Here is a 20,152-nt window from a genome sequence, read left to right on the forward strand (position 1 = left end):
GTTGCAGTAGGTACTGGGAGATGAAGAAGCTTGCACAGGATAGAGTAGCATGGAGAGCTGCATCAAACCAGTCTCAGGACTGAAGACCACAACACCAGCAACAGTCATACCAGTGAATGTTCAAATGGTTCAAATGGCTCTGAGCACTATGGGACTTAACAGCGAAGGTCATCAGTCCCCTAGAACTCAGAACTACTTAAACCTAACTAACCTAAGGACATCACACACATCCATGCCCGAGGCAGGATTCGAACCTGCGACCGTAGCGGTCCCGTGGTTCCGGACTGCAGCGCCTAGAACCGCTCGGCCTCTGCGGCCGGCCTAGTGAATGTTGTGAGTACTTACTTTAAAATCTGTTGATGAGTGCGGATACAGTTTACCAGTGTCGTGTACCCTACACGGTCTGTAGCGGCCGTCTTTGGCGGCTGGTACACTTCGCACGAGGTTACGGGCCCGTCAGTGATTTCGGGACGGCCGTCGCTCTGGTGGTCGCTCCCCAGGCTAGACAGACGCCAGTTGAGCAGTCGGAACTGGGCCGTGACGTGCGTCATGATGCTGGCGAAGAAGCAGTCGAGGCCGACACTGATGTAGATCCAGTAGAAGGTGGAAGCGAACTCGACGCCGTAGGCGAGCTCGTAGAGCGGCAGAGGGGCGGCGTCGAGCCCGCGGATCTGGCTGAAGGGCAGCAGCCGCTGGGCGGAAGAGCCTCGTAGGACGAGCGGGAGGGCCGCCCACAGGAAGAAGGTGGTCGTCACGTAGCCCACCAGCAGCAGCGTCAGCCACGGAGCCAGGCGGCGGCGCCGCTCGTACGCCTCGCCCATCTGTCTGCCAGAGGACGACGTACTTTTTTAATTTTTTTTAAAGTTTGATTTCATTCCCCTGCCCCACTTGGGCAAGGGAGGGCTGGCAGCGGCACAATCTGCCGCTCTTCAGCCGAATGATACATTTAATAAAAAGATGAAAATGATACATATAAAGGGCGATAATGAGAAGAGACAGTGGGGGTTGAAATACACATGTACACATAGACGTTTATTGTGACACAGTTAAAAAAAAGTCTACATAAAGTACAAAAACACAGTCGGCGATTTGGCAATTTGCGTAGCACGTAAAAAACACTAAAGTCACACGCACGAGTTAAAAGTCAGCCACAGAATTAAAACACTCCAAAAAGACGACACTTAAAAACCACTGCACGAGATGGAGCACGCACCATGAAGAGTAAAACCTGTTGGGAGAGAGCTGCCGAGGGAGGGGAGGTCTGAGAGGAGGGAAAAGAAGGGACAGGAGGGGGCAGAGAAATTTTCTGAATGATGATAGACCAGGATTGAAAAGGATTCATCGAATTTCACAAGACTACATCTTCTACATCAATGAAGATAGAAAACTGGGGTGATTTTTAACTTATGCTTCGAAACTTGAAGTTTTCATTGGTGCCAGTTGTAAGTTTGCCGTCCATGTAGTTACTTGGACCGTCTCCCTGAAATAGTTAGCTCTCGCCGCCATTCGTTCATTACCCAATGTTCGTCATACCGACATGGGAACAATTCAGCAACAAAACGGGTTTTGTGTTCTCCGTTTCGACAGGTACAATTTAGCTACTACTGTGCGGTGTGATTTTCGTCACCTCCTACAATGTAAGTTTGGCATTTGACATCCAAATACTCCTGCTCTCAGGTTATGTGTTTCTCTTGGATGAAACGGGAATATTATGAAAGACCCCATCTATATGCCTTCTATTCCAACGACTTTTGCGTTAACTCCACCATCGCATAGAAAGAGTAGTGAATGCAGTAACTCCAGATATGCTCGCAAAAGTACGGGATGAGTTTAACTAGAGTCTGGATGTCTATCACGTGACCTGTTGAGTGCAAACTGAATGGAAACTGAAAACGTTGTAAACGCCAATTTTCTACTAAACGCGTATTCAGTTCTATTGTGTTGTCAGTATTCTGTTTCATGTCCCTAGATTTGATCCAGGTGCCAAACCAAGCATCAGTAGATGGCGCATGTTCGTTGCGTCAAGCTGTACTTGCCTTTGGAGTCCCAAAATTTAAAAGATATCAGAAGTAGCTTTGTTGAGTATAGTTTTACTAGTCAAAAATATAATGTATTTCTTACTTGTTTCATCACGAGTAAAACATATTGCCTCAGTATTAATGGCATTTGGAACAAGAACTTCCTGCCAGATATTTTGTCGAGAACTGAAATTTTTGAAACCAAGGCTGTGTACAAAACACAAGTCGATTCTTGCGAAGAAGAAACAGCAGCCAGCCACTGCTAATAATGTCGTTGATTTGCACAATTAGCGCTGTTACCGGTTTAGATACCGACAGGTTCATCTCCAGACGGCTGCTTAAGTTTGTATAACTTTTGTTGCGAATAATGCCACCAGCCGGGACTACAACTAATCTGTAACTGGCTGCGTCATTCGCCTACGATCATTGACGGCCGCGGAGTTCACGAGATCCAGCACGGATAAAATAACATTGTATCACATTAGTTTCTGTAAAATGCATCCAATGAGTAATACAAACAACAACAAATGTAATATAAACATGAGCGACCGTCTGAAGAAGAACCTGTCGGTTTCAAACCGGTACTGGCGCTGTTTGTGTGAGTAAATAGCTTTACTAACAGTTGATTGTTGTTGTTTTTTTTTGTTTTTTTTTTTTGCAAGAATCAACCTGTAAAAAGTTTCTTATTTGCACTTAAAACCAGTCAGTTCCCCGGTACGGTATTTAGAATGTTCTTAAATAGAGTGCGGCATATGATAACCAAAGGGGTCCTGCTATGAAAACAAATGGCACCCCGCTCCGTTACGCTTGGTTGTCGGGCCTATGGCGTTCGACAGCTAGGCTGGTATCCCAGCGCCGCCTGGGGCGACTCTGGACGCTTCTTCGCTTAATTCGAATCAAGACTCCTAACTGAAAACAATTCTACTCCAGTGAATGTGATTCAAGGCCGAAGACGTGTCTAGGTGGAATACCAGCCTAGCTGTCGCCAGCCGTACGGCACGACAACGAGGAATGATAGTCTGGGTTGCTACTTCTTTTCATAGCAGGACTCCTTTGGTTCTCATACGCCGCACCCTTACAGCACACAACTTTTAGGATATAAATCAGTTATGTACAAACAGATATACGTTTTCTTATTCTCCTGATACTTGACAGATCTGGCACGTAGAACGTTTTCCTTTTCCACTCTTCATTTGCGAAAGGTGAAAGAAACGTTGACCCTAAAAGTAATTGCAAAAATTACGGGTTGGTTATACGTCCATGCATGTAAAAAGACATACCCTTGTAAAATCGGATGGTTCTTTGGAAGCATTTTGCAGTTCTAGGCATAAGATACAATATATCCCAGTTTCTATCTTCATTAATGTAGAAGAGATAAGTGTTATGAAATGTTTCTTAAACGCCTAGTCTTTTGCCACAATAGCAGTTATTTGTTTTCATTAAAATATCTCTTTACTATGCATTGGCTGCTGCGTAGGCTCAGCCGCGTACCGATTTTCATGTGACTGAATTACGATTATGGTTAAATCGGTAAAGTAACGTGAGCACTCACGATTACACCGATTAAAAAATTAGGGCGCTGTTAAAAAAGAAAAAAAAAGCCATGCTGGTGTTCATATCTTCCTAATGAACAAGGTTGCAATACAGCTAGTATGATGGTTAATCTACTCCTGACTGTAAAACAATATATGGCTGATAAATTTTTTATGTTACTGCCAGACGAAGTATTATTTGAGGTGGTCAAGATATGTAGGACACCCTATATAGATAGAAGAGTCGATCAAAGCTTTGATACGCCGCCGGTAGAAAGAGGCAGCTGTGCCGTTGCGCTTCGGAAAACTGTTTCAAGATTAAGGATGAAGGCGCTGGTGGATACAGGAACGGTGATCAAAGTGCGAAGTGCAGTAGGACTTTTGCCTTTAACAAAAACGTTCCCAGCTGCATTTCATCGCTAAGTAATGGTAGTTTACGAATGGAGCGTAATATCACAAAAATAGTTGTGGTTCTCGTGCCAGGAATTTGAGAAAGGAAGAACAGACGTGCGCGTTAGGCAAAGGTTAGGGCAGCGAGGCATCTTTACCTCACGTCGTGTCGAAGGGTTGACTGAAGCCCACCGCTGCATTCACGCGAGACAGTCTGTAGACGATCTCAGCATCTCTAGATAGTGTATTGGGTATAATGTTTAATGAGCATTTTCGCGCAGCGTACTTGTTACCTTACTTTTCAATTAGCCCTATACACTTCACGGGTAAAAAATTCAATATAAAACGACCGTTGGTTGTTTAATCGAACGAATACAAACAGGACTTACGTAGTATAATTGTTACAGTCCATTTGGGTCACAGTTCGCAGTATTCATCACGTCATACGACGGCATAAAAAACCTAAGGTCCAAGAAAAACTCCGGGTCATGTCTTATATTGTAAACTACATTAATGTGTTAAATATTTCATGGCATGGTGCTCTCTTTTACTGTTATACTGCCACTTTTAATTCTACTTAACTTGTATCTACCTGCTGATACGGCTCCACCTGCTGCGCGGAGTAGGACCACATGTATCCTGTGATTGTCATGCCACAACAAACATTTCAGTTTTCTCAACAACAAAAAGTGAAAAGCATGAATATAATTCTAGGACGAAAATCAACCACTAGAAAAACTTCAATGGGTGAACATTAGTGTAGAAATGAGTCAGATACATGTCTCCACATGTGTTAAATATCGCGTAAATAATGCGGTTGAGTTTAAAACTGCATTAAAAAGCTTCCTATTGTTCACCTTCTTCTGTTCCGTTGAAGAGTATCTTCACAGAATCTCTTAAATACACTGGTGGTGAAGAATCCGTCGTAGACAGAAATTAACTCATTAATTTGCCATAAATATGACTGACACGCTGAAGTCTATTGTTCAACAACTCAAAGTCTCGTGCTTGGTACATTTTTCCACAAACTAATAGTTACAAAGTTCAATTACTGCACACGGAAACCAAGTTCCACAAGAGTTTGCTCTTAGTACGCGCACAGTGATGTAGATCATTGGGAACACGGTGAGTGATCTAACAAAGTTTGTGACATAGTTACAACATCAAACCACGGAAATGGACCGTCGACGGATCTGCAGAGGCCAGGCAGTGTATCCGTGCAGGAGACAGCTGGTCGGCAGCAGGAGGCGGCGCCGTAGTGGAGCAGATGTCCCTTTGTATCTTTGGCATGACGTGAACTGCCTCTGCATGGCAGTGCGCAGACTTAAATACTGTCGCGCGGCTAAATATCGCAGGAACTATTTTATGTTACATAGGTTGCAGATGTAAATAGGTCCCACAAGGTCCGCGACCCTTGCTGGTGTCGAAAGGACCGCCTGTTGGAACCGCTGCAAAACTTTTCTTGTGCCGAGCGGTTGCGTGGGATGTAGGCAACCTGCGACGTTGTTGTGCCAGATGGGTTGTCGGCTTTACAGGCGGAATGCCGTAACATGTCAGGTAGCCGTAAAATTGCAACGTCGCGAAGATGGCATGCGACAAACGTGTACTACATGCTTGGGGTGCAATTAATTAGCCTAAAGGGGCAAAGTAGGTCTGTCACGCCAAGGGGTCCGGGTTCGATTCCCGGCTGGATCGGAGATTTTCTCCGCTCAAGAACTGGGTGTTGTGTTGTCCTCATTATCATTTCATCATCATCAGTGGAAGGCAACGGGAAACCACCACTGGAATCACTTCCCTAGACGCTCATGCGGTGGACCTCTCTGACGAGGCTTCCCCCATGACAAGAACTGCCGTAAGGCAGAACACAAAGTTTTAAGTCATATTATATTTTGAAGCCGAATAGCTAGCTGGGCAGTGGTATTTAGCAAGCGAAACGGACTTGGCGAGGTTTTCATATAAGCCAACAGATTATAGTCGTCTTCACACAAGTTTAAGTGTGTATTTTTGGTATCTGTTTTTCCCTATTCACTTTGAATTCTAGTAACGTTTTGCTGTTGCATATTCTGGAGATTAGAAGTGGAACTTGGGGGAGGGGGGGTAGCCATTTCCACATAGTGTAGAGTGTTAGCGGTCAACACAATCCAGTCCAGTGGTCCAATCTCTCAATCATTCTGAAAGTCGTTGAATTTCCGCAGGGCTTTGATTATTGATAATGGAATAGCGGAAAGTTTAATCTTGTGAACGCGAAGCTGGTGATTATTATTTAGCTTGATTTTTAGATGTGCAGCAGAATTAATCCTGGTTAGGCAACAAATGTTACCTATTAAATCTGTGAATCATTACACTATCTGATCGGAAGCAAACCGACACGTATCAGAGGACATTATTATGGGGTGTTTCCACCCATCGTCTTTGTGGCTGCTTGAACTCTCCTGGCGACACGTCAATGAGATGCCTATAGGTCTATGGAGTACTGGAAGCCCATTTTCCTCAAGAGCCGAAACTAGAGAATGTAGTGATGCTGGACGCTGGGGTCTGGAGCGAAGTCGACGTCCACAATCGTCCAGAATGTGTTCCATTGGGTTCAGATCGGGACTCTGCTTTATGATAGGGTGAATTGTCATGGTGATACAAAGAATTATCGCCTACGAACTGTTCTACTGTAGGCAGTACACAGTTTATAATGCTGTAAAATGTATTCATATTCTTCCGCATTCAGCGTTTTTAAGCAAAAAACTTCCCCCACATCGTAACATAACCTATTTTTTACTTCACTGTTGACACCACACATGATAGTGGGTAACGTTCTCCAGCCATTCGCCAAATCCAAATCTTGCTATCAGTTTGCCAGGCGATATAGAGTGATTGAACCTTACAAACCACTCGTTTCCTGTCACCCACTGTGCAGTGGTGTCGGTCTTTACACCCAGACAAGCACCGCTGGTCTTTTGTTACAGAGGAGACGCTCAACAATTGTACCCCATTGCTCCTGCTTACTCCCGTCCCCGCCCCCCACACCAAGAGTCACTAAGCTGTCTGGATTTCTAGTAGTACGTTAGAACTCACGAGTGATCGCTTCCGCTGATTCAACCGGTTTTTTAACAGCCACCTCCACAATGCTCGGCGATCAATCCCCGCCAGTACACGGCTTCTGCCTGGTCTCGGTTTACTGTGATTGGTTGCTCATTCGTGATTCCAGTTCACAGTACCATCACCGCCAGTAGACTTTGGAAGCTTTTGAAGGATCGATATGTCCTTGAATGACTTGTTTCTCAGATGGTATCTAATGACTTGTCCGTGCTCGAACTGAATGAGTTCACTTCACCGACCCACTCTGCTGTGACTGCTTCACTACTGACAACACAACACTCACCGCCATATTTGTTACTTGCTGATCCGCCTCTCGTTGCATCTTTTTTTTTTTTAGACAACAGGTGAGCCTGTGGATGTCAGAACATGGAATGTCAGGCGGAGAATTCGGAACATTTCCGACATATTCTTTTGTTTGAGTTCAATAGACGAGTGACAGCAGCGGAGGCAGCCAGAAATATTTGCGCCGTGTTTGGGGTTAATACACTCCTGGAAATTGAAATAAGAACACCGTGAATTCATTGTCCCAGGAAGGGGAAACTTTATTGACACATTCCTGGGGTCAGATACATCACATGATCACACTGACAGAACCACAGGCACATAGACACAGGCAACAGAGCATGCACAATGTCGGCACTAGTACAGTGTATATCCACCTTTCGCAGCAATGCAGGCTGCTATTCTCCCATGGAGACGATCGTAGAGATGCTGGATGTAGTCCTGTGGAACGGCTTGCCATGCCATTTCCACCTGGCGCCTCAGTTGGACCAGCGTTCGTGCTGGACGTGCAGACCGCGTGAGACGACGCTTCATCCAGTCCCAAACATGCTCAATGGGGGACAGATCCGGAGATCTTGCTGGCCAGGGTAGTTGACTTACACATTCTAGAGCACGTTGGGTGGCACGGGATACATGCGGACGTGCATTGTCCTGTTGGAACAGCAAGTTCCCTTGCCGGTCTAGGAATGGTAGAACGATGGGTTCGATGACGGTTTGGATGTACCGTGCACTATTCAGTGTCCCCTCGACGATCACCAGTGGTGTACGGCCAGTGTAGGAGATCGCTCCCCACACCATGATGCCGGGTGTTGGCCCTGTGTGCCTCGGTCGTATGCAGTCCTGATTGTGGCGCTCACCTGCACGGCGCCAAACACGCATACGACCATCATTGGCACCAAGGCAGAAGCGACTCTCATCGCTGAAGACGACACGTCTCCATTCGTCCCTCCATTCACGCCTGTCGCGACACCACTGGAGGCGGGCTGCACGATGTTGGGGCGTGAGCGGAAGACGGCCTAACGGTGTGCGGGACCGTAGCCCAGCTTCATGGAGACGGTTGCGAATGGTCCTCGCCGATACCCCAGGAGCAACAGTGTCCCTAATTTGCTGGGAAGTGGCGGTGCGGTCCCCTACGGCACTGCGTAGGATCCTACGGTCTTGGCGTGCATCCGTGCGTCGCTGCGGTCCGGTCCCAGGTCGATGGGCACGTGCACCTTCCGCCGACCACTGGCGACAACATCGATGTACTGTGGAGACCTCACGCCCCACGTGTTGAGCAATTCGGCGGTACGTCCACCCGGCCTCCCGCATGCCCACTATACGCCCTCGCTCAAAGTCCGTCAACTGCACATACGGTTCACGTCCACGCTGTCGCGGCATGCTACCAGTGTTAAAGACTGCGATGGAGCTCCGTATGCCACGGCAAACTGGCTGACACTGACGGCGGCGGTGCACAAATGCTGCGCAGCTAGCGCCATTCGACGGCCAACACCGCGGTTCCTGGTGTGTCCGCTGTGCCGTGCGTGTGATCATTGCTTGTACAGCCCTCTCGCAGTGTCCGGAGCAAGTATGGTGGGTCTGACACACCGGTTTCAATGTGTTCTTTTTTCCATTTCCAGGAGTGTATCACTGGACAGATCACGACAAGAAAATGTTTTTCTCGTTTTAGGGAGGATCCTTCCGGCATTAGTAACTCTCACGATAAGGAAGACCCTCGGCGTTTCATGAAGATCTTTTAAACACATTAATCCACAATGTCGCACGTCAGTGCACTTGAGAATTGGCAGATGTGATGAACTGTGATCATTCCATCTTCGTGTAATATTTGCATGCAGTGGGGAAGATTAAGTGGATGAACGGGTACCACACGTTCTAAGTCAAAATCATATAAATAAGCGGGTAGCCATACGCTATGTGATCAAAAGTATTTGGACACCCCCAAAAACATAAGTTATGCATATAAGGTGCATTGCGCTGCCACCTACTGCCAGGTACTCCATATCAGCGACCTCAGTAGTCATTAGAGATCGTGAGAGAGCAGAATGGGGTGCTCTGCGGAACTCGCGGACTTCGAACGTGGTCAGGTGATTGAGTGTCACTTGTCTCATACATCTGTATCCGAGATTTCCACATTCCTAAACATCCCTAGGTCCACTGTTTCCGATGTGATAGTGAAGTCGAAACGTGAAGGGACACGTACAGCACAAAAGCGTACAGGCCGATCTCATCTGTTGACTGACAGAGACTGACGACTGTTGAAGAGGGTCGCTATGTGTAATACGCAGACATCTATCCAGACCATCACACAGGAATTCCAAACTGCATCCGGATCCACTGCAAGTACTATGACAGTTAGCCGGGAGGTGAGAAAACTTGGATTTCATGGTCGAGCGGCTGCTCATAAGCCACACATCACGCTGGTAAATGCAAAATGACGCCTCGCTCGGTGTAAGGAGCGTAATCATTGGACTATTGAACAGTGTAAAAACATTTTGTGGAGTGACGAATAACGGTACACAATCTCGCTATTCGATGGCAGGGTGTGGGTGTGGCGAATTCCCGGTGAACGTCATCTGCCAGCGTGTGTAGTGCCAACAGTAAAATTCGGGGCGGTGGTGTTATGGTGTGTCCGTATTTTTCATGGAGGGGGCTTGCATCCGTTGTTGTTTTGGGTGGCACTATTACAGGACAGTCCTACATTGATGTTTTAAGCACCTTCTTGCTTCCCACTGTTGAAGAGCAATTCGGGGATGGCGATTGCATCTTTAAACACGATCGAGGACCTGTTCATAATGCACTATCTGTGGCGGTGTGGTTACATGACAATAACATCCCTGTAGTGGACTGGCCTGCACGGAGTCCTGATCTGAATCCTGTAGAACACATTTGGGATGTTTTGGAACGCCGACTTGGTGCCCGGCCTCACCGACCGACATCGATACCTCTCCTCAGTCAGTACAGCAGTCTGTGGAGAATGGGCTGCCATTCCCCAAGAAACCTTCCAGCACCTGTTTGAACTACGCCTGTAAGATTGGAATCTGTCATCAAGGTTAAGGGTGGGCCAACACCATATTGAATTCCAGCGTTACCGATGGAGAGCGCCACGAACTTGTAAGTCATTTTCAGCCAGGTGTCCGGATACTTTTGATCACATACTGTATATGCATCTCTGCATGTTCGTCATCAATTGGCTTGTGAACAGCACCGACCGTTCGTATCCTGTGCCGTTACTGGCAACGAGGAATGGTGTCTTTATGTTAAAATAAAGGAGAAAAAGGATTGGTTGAGGTTAAAAAAGTAGCTCGCTCCATACAAAGACTGCGGGCATCGACAAAAGATAATGTTATGCATCTGGAGGCACAGCGACGGTGTGGTGAACTACAAGGAATTACTTCCCCGAGGTGTAACCGACAGTATTGATCTTTACTGTCAACTACTAAGACGTCTCGCACACGCAATCCAGGAACAACGGCCAGGAAGACTGCGTGAAGTGGCGCTCTTCCACGATAACGCCCGCCCTCATTCTGCTAGAATGACAAACAAAACTTTACTGGAGTTCCGTTTGGAGGTCATTCCGCAGCCATCTCACTCACCTGATCTTGCGGCCTCAGATTGTCACATTTTCCGCTCTCTGTTGAACAGTCTTCAACGAACTTCCTTTCCGGATGAAAATACACCCCGAACATGGCTCGACGAGTTCTTTGTCTCAAATCCATATGATTTCTACAGTCGCGGAGTGAAAAGGTGGCCCCAGCATTGGCAAACTATTGTAAGTATTGAAGGAGAATATACACTGAGTACAAAATTAAAGCAGCAAACCGAAATTTTGCAAGGTTGTGTTTATTTTGTCGCAAAACAGTATAATGATGTAATAGTAAAGCAGAAGCAATATAAAGAATGCAGAACGTAAAGAACTGCAACACGCGTAACGGTAGACAAAAATGTTCTTCGTTTTTTTCCAACTTAACGGATTCACACATACATTCCAACATGTGATTAACGCGCTCTGTGTGGGGTCGAACCACCTCTGGCAGCAATACAGGCCTGAAAAAGCGACTGGGCGTGGTGTGAATGACGTTATCAATCTCATGTTTAGGCAATAACGCCGATTCTTCCTGCAGCGCTGGTCGCAAGTATTGAAGAGTGGTTGGTGGATGCTGACGTGATGCAACCCGTGTCTCTAGTGCGTCCCAGGCGTGCCCTATGGGATTCAAATCGAGAGAGCGAGTAGGCCACGCCATGTGTGCAATATTTTCCGTTTCCAGGAAAACATCAACCACGCTTGCTCTATATACTGGAGCATTATTTTCCAGCAATACGAAGGCTCGGCCCACAACACCTCGGAACAACCGCATGAGGTCACAAGATCTCGTCACGATACCTGACAGCAGTTAAACCTTGCCGATTTCACAGTACACTTTCATGAAGGGATGTTGGAGTGGTCAACATAATCCTGTCCCACACCATTAGGGAACATCGTCGACATCACTCTTCCGACAATGGCTGGGTCCCGAAATCGTGTTCCACGTTCCCTACAGATGCGAATCCGATGAGAATCACTGTCCACGCCAAACAGGAACTCATTTGTGAAAATAGCATTGGCCCACTATTCGAGTGTCTAGGTGGCATGTTGACGGCTCCACTCTACAGCAGGTCTCTGACAATAAGAGCCCCTCTACTGACGCCTTCTGTACACCGTCTGCCTCGGTATAACACGTCCAGGGGATGCTGCGAGGCCAGATGCCAGTTGCCGTGCAGTACTAAGGTGGTACCGTCGTGACCTTAGAACCAAATAACGGTCCTCTCTTTCCAATGTTACACGTAGTCGGCCCGCCCTGGTCTTCGGGATAGTTTCGATCTCTGTAAACTGTCGCTACTTTCGAAAGACAACAGAACGATTGACATTAAGCCATGGGGCCACATCAGTTAGCGACTGTACTGCTTCCAGCCTTCCCTTGGCCCTCTTCCGCAGAGGGCCTGGTAGGCGTCTTCTCTGTGGCATACTGCACCGTCTGTGACTGTGTACACAGTGATTGTGGATGTGAGACTACCCGGCCAACACTATCCCGTTTGATAGGTGCCCTTATTTCTTCGTTGCCGTGGTTGTCTGTTGACCAGAATGCCATCTCCCGTGCAGGACACTATCGTACGGACATCTCTTGACAGTTTGTATGGTTCTACCTTGAATTAGACTCAGGGCGCGGAAATTGTGGTTTCTTGCTTTAATTTTGGACACCACTGTAGACGGCCGGAGTGGCTGAGCGTTTCTAGGCGCTACAGACTGGAACCGCGTGACCGCTACGGTCGAAGGTTCGAATCCTGCCTAGGGCATGGATGTGTGTGATGTCCTTAGGTTAGTTAGGTTTAACTAGTTCTGAGTTCTAGGGGACTGATGACCTCAGAAGTTAAGTCCCATAGTGCTCACAGCCATTTTTTGAACACCACTGTATTATTGCTGACTAAAGTCTCTGTTACGAGAATCTGTTATGTTTATTACACTTATGCTGCGAACTTATGCACCAAACAAATTTGTTTATTTTTTTTATTTACACGTCAAGTTCCTTAGGACCAAATTGAGGAACAAATCTCCAAGGTCATGGAACGTGTCAGTACATGAAATTACAACACAAAAGCAATAACGGATAAAAATGAAGTGTTTATGAAACCAAAAACTCAAGCCACAAGTGTAAGTAAATGCAATCAACAATACAACATAAGAATCAACTTAAATTTTCAAGGAACTCCTCGACAGAATAGAAGGACTGACCCACGAGGAAACTCTTCAGTTTCGATTTGAAAGCGCCTGGATTACTGCTAAGATTGTTGATTTCTTGTAGTAGCTTGTTGAAAAGGGATGTAGCAGTATACTGCACACCTTTCTGCACAAGAGTTAAGGAAATCCGGTCCCAATGCAGATTGGATTTCTGCCTAGTATTAACTGACTGAAAGCTGTTTATCCTTGGGAATAAGCTGATATTGTTAGCAAGAAGTAACAGTAGAGAAAATATATATATTGAAAGGCCAATGTAAAAATACCCAGACTAGTGAACAGGGGTCGACAAGAGGTTCGCTAACCTACACCACTTATTGCCCGAATCGCCCACTTCTGAGCCAAAAATATCATTTTAGAATGGGCAGTGTTACCCCAAAATATAATACCATACGACATTAGCGAATGAAAATAAACAAAGTAGACTAATTTTCGTGTCGAACGATCACCTACTTCAGATACCGTTCGAATAGTAAAAATGGCAGCATTAAGTCTTTGAACAATATCCTGAACGTGGGCTTTCCACGACAGTTTACTATCTATCTGAACACGTAGAAATTTGAACTGTTCAGTTTTACTAATCATATGCCCATTTTGTGAAATTAAAAAGTTCGTTTTTGTTGAATTGTGTGTTAGAAACTGTAGGAACTGAGTCTTACTGTGATTTAGCGTTAGTTCACTTTCCACAAGCCAAGAACGGCACTATTTGAAACCGAGCCACTATTGTACCAAGTTAGTGTCATCAGCAAACAGAAATATTTTAGAGTTACCCGTAATACCAGAGGGCATATCATTTACAAAATAAGGAACAGGAGTGGCCCAAACACTGATCCCTGTGGCACCACCATTCGATTGTACCCCACTCAGACCCAACATCACAGCCATTCACAACATCAAGAATAATATGCTTTTGCTGTCTGCTGCTAAAGTAAGAGGTGAACCAATTGTGAGCTACTCCCCCCCCCCCCCCCCCCCCCAATATTCTGTAATGGTCCAACTTCTGGAGCAATATCGAGCGAGGTGGCGCAGTGGTTAGCACACTGGACACGCATTCGGGAGGACGACGGTTCAATCCCGCGTCCGGCCATCCTGATTTAGGTTTTCCGTGATTTCCCTAAATCGCTCTAGGCAAATTCCGGGATGGTTCCTCTGAAAGGGCACGGCCGACTTTCATCCCCGTCCTTCCCTAATACGACGATACCGATGACCTCGCTGTTTGGTCTCGTTCCCCAAACAACCAACTGACTGGAGCAATATTTTGTGATCAACACAATCAAAAACGCCATAATTACATCAAAAAATATACCTAGGGCTCCAAACCTTTTGTTTAACCCATCCAGTACCTCACAGAGAAAAGATAATATAGCATTTTCAGTTGTTAAACGACTCCTAAAGCCGAACTGTACATTTGATAGCAAACTGTGTGATATAAAATGATCAATTATCCTTACATACACAGCTTTTTCAATAACTTTAGCAAACACTGGTGGCGTAGAGTACATGCCACTCTCCACGGTATCCGGAGCACGTGAGTGATGCAGTGCGGATACCTGGCGAACTGGGCCTGGTTGGAGACGAGCTGCTCCAGCATGCGCAGCAGGCGGCGGAACTCGCGCTGCCTGGAGAGGAATACGGCGGCCTTGGCGATGCCGGCCAGCAGCAGGATGGCGTTGCCGAGGCTGGGCGACAGCTGCTGCACGTCGCCCCAGTAGGAGCGCAGGCTGAGCGCGCAGGTGGCCACGCCGGCCGCGCTGCACGCCAGCACCAGCGCCGTGTATAGCGCGAACAGGCGGCGGCCGGCGCGGCCGCGCGGAGACCACAGGCCCGCGAAGCGAAGCACCAGCACGCTGGCGCCAGTCAGCGACGCGCCGCCGCCGCCGACGCTGCTGCTCCTAGCGTCCGTGTCCTGAAACCGTGCGAGAGTCTGCAGGCCTCTCGGCTTATCACCTAACTGGTTCAATGAATAACATTCCACTGAGGTGAAAAGTCATGGGACAGCCATATCCACATACATTAGTGGCGGTAGTATCGCGTAAACTAGATACACTACTGGCCATTAAAATTGCTACACCAAGAAGAAATACAGATGATAAACGGGTATTCGTTAGACAAATATACTATACTACAACTGACATGTGATTACATTTTCACGCAACTTGGGTGCATAGACCGTGAGAAATCAGTACCCAGAACAACCACCTCTGGCCGTAATAACGGCCTTGATAGGCTTGGGCATTGAGTCAAACAGAGCTTGAATGGCATGTACAGGTACAGCTGCCCATGCACCTTCAACACGATACCACAGTTCATCAAGAGTAGTGACTGGCGTATTGTGACGAGCCAGCTGCTCGGCCACCATTGACCAGACGTTTTCAATTGGTGAGAGATTTGGAGAATGTGCTGGCCAGGGCAGCAGTCGAACATTTTCTGTATCCAGAAAGGCCCGTACAGGGCCTGCAACATGCGATCGTGCATTATCCTGCTGAAATGTAGGGTTTCGTATGGATCGAATGAACGGTAGAGCCACGGGTCGTAACACATCTGAAGTGTAACGTCCACTTTTCAAAGTGCCGTCAAGGTGAACAAGAGGTGAGCGAGACGTGTAACCAATGGCACTCCATTCCATCACGCCGGGTGATACGCCAGTATGGCGATGACGAACACACGCTTCCAATGTGCGCTCACCGCGATGTCGCCAGGCACGGATGCCACCATCATGATGCTGTAAACAGAACCTGGATTCATCCGAAAAAATGACGTTTTGCCATTCGTGCACCCAGGTTCGTCGTTGAGTACACCATCGCAGGCGCTCCTGTCCGTGATACAGCGTCAAGGGTAACTGCATGGTCTACGAGCTGATAGTCCATGCTGCTGCAAACGTCGTCGAACTGTTCGTGCAGATGGTTGTTGTCTTGCAAACGTCCCCATCTGTTGATTCAGAGATCGAGACGGTGCTCCACGATCCGTTACAGCCATGCGGATAAGATGCCTGTCATCTCGACTTCTAGCGATACGAGGCCGTTGGGATCCAACACGGCGTTCCGTATTACCCTCCTGAACCCAACGATTCCATATTCTGCTAACAGTCATTGGATCTCGACCAACGTCGCGACACGATAAACCGCAATCGCGATAGGCTACAATCCGACCTTTATCAAAGTCGGAAACGTGATGGTACGCATTTCTCCTCCTTACACGAGGCATCACAACAACGTTTCACCAGGCAACGCCGGTCAACTGTTGTTTGTGTATGAGAAACCAGTTAGAAACTTTCCACATGTCAGCATGTTGTAGGTGTCGCCACCGGCGCCAACCTTGTGTGAATGCTCTGAAAAGCTAATCGTTTGCATATCACAGCATCTTCTTCCTGTCGGTTCAATTTCGCGTCTGTAGCACGTCATCTTCGTGGTGTAGCAATTTTAATGGCCAGTAGTCTAAAAAAGGGCAGTGGGTTGGTGGAGCTGTTATTTGCACTCATGTGATACGTGAGAAACGACTCCCGATGTTATTATGGCCACGCGACGGAAATTTTAAGACTTTGAACGTGGAACGGTAGTTGGAGCTAGACGCATGGGACATTCCATACCGGATATCGTTAAGGAATTCAATATTCCGAGATGCAGGGTGTCAGGAGTGTGCCGACAATACCAAATTTAAGGCATTACCTCTCACCACGGACAACGCAGTGGCCAAATGCCCTCCCTTAACGAGCGACAGCGGCGGCTTTTGCGTAGAGTTGTCAGTGGTGCTGCGCCACGAATAAGTACGGGCGCGGGTTCGGACAATTCTTGTAAATTTCACGCAGCTATGGTTGCAAGGTAGTAGTTACGGGACCAATTGTCACAACAGTTGGTAGGTGCAGGCGATGTTGATGTACTGCAAACGATTCTGCAAGGAAGGTTTATGACACCGCTCACAGCTAGAAGGCACGACCCGGCAGACAATGTGTACCAGTGTGAAGTAATCAGGGCGGCAAAGAGACCCATGTGCCGCAAAGAACTTGTACGTTGCAGTTACAACAACGCCTAGTGACCTGTGTGCAGCGGCGAAGCAGGCTGAGGAATGCTGACATTGCAATTATCAAAGAACACTCCACTTGTCTCCTCCAGAGGAACTACGTCAGAGGCGTAGGAAAAAGAAGTGTAAATAAGCGAGCCTGGAGGCTAAATCGGGCAGTTGTGTCGCCATTCTGTCTGAGTCTAGAACCGGAGAAAATGGCGATTGTTTACGTTGCAGGACAACCACAACGACCTTTTGGTTATGGACATCGGCGGCAAACCGGCCCGCTGAAACGGCTTCCAACCTCCGCTGCACCCATGCCGCGTAACTGTGGCGGGTTGCGTCGCACCTTGGAGCTACACCGGAGCGAGGAGCGAGAGGTCTGCTGTCCACCGTTCTCCGTGTAGCGTTGTCCGGTTGAAGGCGAAGCTGTCATCTGAATGAGCAGCCCTGGGCGGGTGGCCAGAGCTGCTGAAGTTCATCACAACGACGGCGGTCGGCTGCTTCCCTTTGGCGCTCTACATGGGGGTCCACGAGTGGTGCTTGAGTGAGCAGTCAGCCGTGTTTTGAGCCACGGCCACAGTGAATGCACGCGGCAGCCACTTAGCCGTGGCGCGACTAGGACCGCTACGTCCGCAGGGCTGGGCAACCGGACGCCGTCACTGCAGATTCCGGCGTTCATGTAGCTGCGCGGTGCCATCGCCGAGTACAGTCAAGGCCAGCTGTGTGCCTTCGACGTAATAAAGTCAGTGACACTCTTGCTTGTGTTTCTTTGCACTCTTCGCCAACAGCCATCCGTCTCTCCCAGACCATACGTCTCGGTCATTTGGGCATATCATAATCCCTCAGCTCAGGAAGTTGTAACAGTGCTAACAGACAAGTGGCACTGCGTCAGATAACCGCAGAAATCAATGGGAGACGTAATTTGGCGTTAATGAGCTATGGCCTCATGCGACCGACGCGAGTGCCTTTGCTGACAGCGCGACATTGCCTACAGAGCCCCTCCTTGGCTCGTAACCACATCGCCTGGACCCTAGACGACTGGACAACCGTAGCCTGGTCAGATGAGTGCCGATTTCAGCTGGTAAGAGCTGATGATAGTGTTGGAGTGTGGCGCAGACCCCACGAAGCCATGAACCCAAGTCCTCAACAAAGAAATGTGCAAGCTGGTGGTGGCTCCGTAATAGGGTGGACTGTGTTTACCTGGAATTGATCGGCCCTCTGGTCCAACTCAACCGATCATTGACTAGGAACTGTTAACACGACTATCTGGAGATCATTTGGAGCCATTCATGGATTTCCCAAACAACAATGGAATGTTTCTGCATGAAAGTGCGTCATGTCACCCGAGCACTTGGTTTGAAGAAAATTCCGGACAAGTCGAGCAAATGACTTGGCCACCCATAGAACATTTACGGGACGTAATCAAGAGGTCACTTCGTGCACAAAATTCTGCACCGGCAACAGTTCCGCAATATTGTGGGAGGTTACAGAGGCAGCAAAGCTCAATATTTCTGCAACGGTCCTCCAACGACTTGTTGAGTCCATGCCACTTTGAGCTGCTGTATTAAGCCGGGTAAAAGGTGGTCCTACACGATATTAGGACACGACTTTTGTCACCTCAGTTTATAATAATAGTAGTGGCGTGTGGCGCAAGGGCATCGTCTAAGTCTTTCAATTGGACGCCACTTCAGGGATTTGCGTTTCCATGAGCCAACCATAGCTGGTGTTCCCAGGTCCTTACCCATCCAATTACTACATCGGCCAAACATTGCTTAACGCCTAGTTTACCAGTGATTAGTGCCAGAAATCACCTTTTATGTACCGGAAACTTAGCTTACTAGTCGATGGCTGAAACATCACGACTGCTGATAGCTACTGACCTACAGGAGCCGCCTCTGTTACTGATTTTGGAGTAGCAAACATTTCGCTCCTTTTCTAGCTCTGAGAATACCGATGTAGCTCTTGTTTCTTCTGTACTACGCTTTCTGTGAAGTGTTTCTTTTCTGTTTTTATAAAGTTCAGAGAATTTCAATTTTTTTAATTGATATCTAGTCATATTTACGTTTTGTGTGGTTCAATTCATTACTGCAATAACCCGGGTTGTACGTTAAACGAGATAAGCATCTGTGGGTTTGTCTGTAACCACTGGCAAGTAGTCGTCGAGTCACCTCTTCTTAGTAATACAACCTTGGAATATATGTGCTGCTGATCTGACCAGCAATATGTTACATATCAACTACTGGACGAGTTCCCAAGTGATCAGACCTCAGTAACCGATAACACTGACAGTGAAAGCGAAATACTGACACCGCAGGATGTGGCATTTTCTGGATGTAGCTGCTTCGAGTGCCACCATAATCTTCGGCGAAGCTAATTCAGAAGATAGAACCAGTTTTAAGGATTTCAGGGTAGCTATCATTGGAGTGCTACTGAGGCTACCAAATGTTCGCCAACAACTAGTGTGCAGTCAGCTGTAACAAGTCATACATTCCACTAGATAAACGAGTAAATTAAGCTGAAAATGTACACGCAGAGGGATCATCAAGAAGACGTGCATCATGTGGCACTGAGACATCCATATTGCATCAAATGGATGAGCCATACTTGTGATGTTACAGTCTTTATGCCTTACAATAAATGTTTTGCAAAGTACCACAAAAAGTCAACAAATCTGGTTTCGCTGTTTAACCATATGCAATAAATCATTGAAAAATAAGAATGAACTCGCTTATTGCGATTATAGTTCGGCATGAACCATAGCATATTTCAAAACAAATTAAATTTGTGCCGCAGTAGCACCCAAATTTTCCCCGCCTATCGCTCTAACAGCTTTGGCTACCCGAATACACTTCCAGGACCGGCCCAAAACTCCATATGTTCTGGTGTTTTCATTTCTTGTGAAATGTGTTACAACTGGTGAGAAATCAATTTGCGTGTTCATTCTTAACGCAGCTGTTGATCATAACTGCAGTGTCTCAGACACTGCTCTGCAACATTTTAAAAGGTAAACTTTCTTGGCTCTAAATTGTATTAAAATATTCCACCCTATTATCCCATAGTTGAACGAA

At 47.2% G+C, this 20,152-nt stretch overlaps 1 protein-coding gene across 1 annotated transcript in view; it reads right to left on the reverse strand.

Annotated features, from left to right (window-relative positions):
* LOC126234968 (uncharacterized) overlaps nt 1-19,007 on the reverse strand; it is a 77,051-nt gene extending 58,044 nt beyond the window's left edge. The window contains exons 1-3 of the mRNA XM_049943707.1: nt 18,969-19,007; nt 14,633-14,988; nt 381-825 (exon numbers count right to left, since the gene is read on the reverse strand). Of these exons, the coding sequence (XP_049799664.1) occupies nt 381-825; nt 14,633-14,988; nt 18,969-19,007 (840 nt within the window). The remainder of the gene's footprint in view (nt 1-380; nt 826-14,632; nt 14,989-18,968) is intronic.
* Between the last annotated feature and the right edge of the window lie 1,145 nt (nt 19,008-20,152).

This window comes from Schistocerca nitens, chromosome 2 (genome assembly GCF_023898315.1).
Source record: "Schistocerca nitens isolate TAMUIC-IGC-003100 chromosome 2, iqSchNite1.1, whole genome shotgun sequence".
Taxonomy (NCBI): domain Eukaryota; kingdom Metazoa; phylum Arthropoda; class Insecta; order Orthoptera; family Acrididae; genus Schistocerca; species Schistocerca nitens.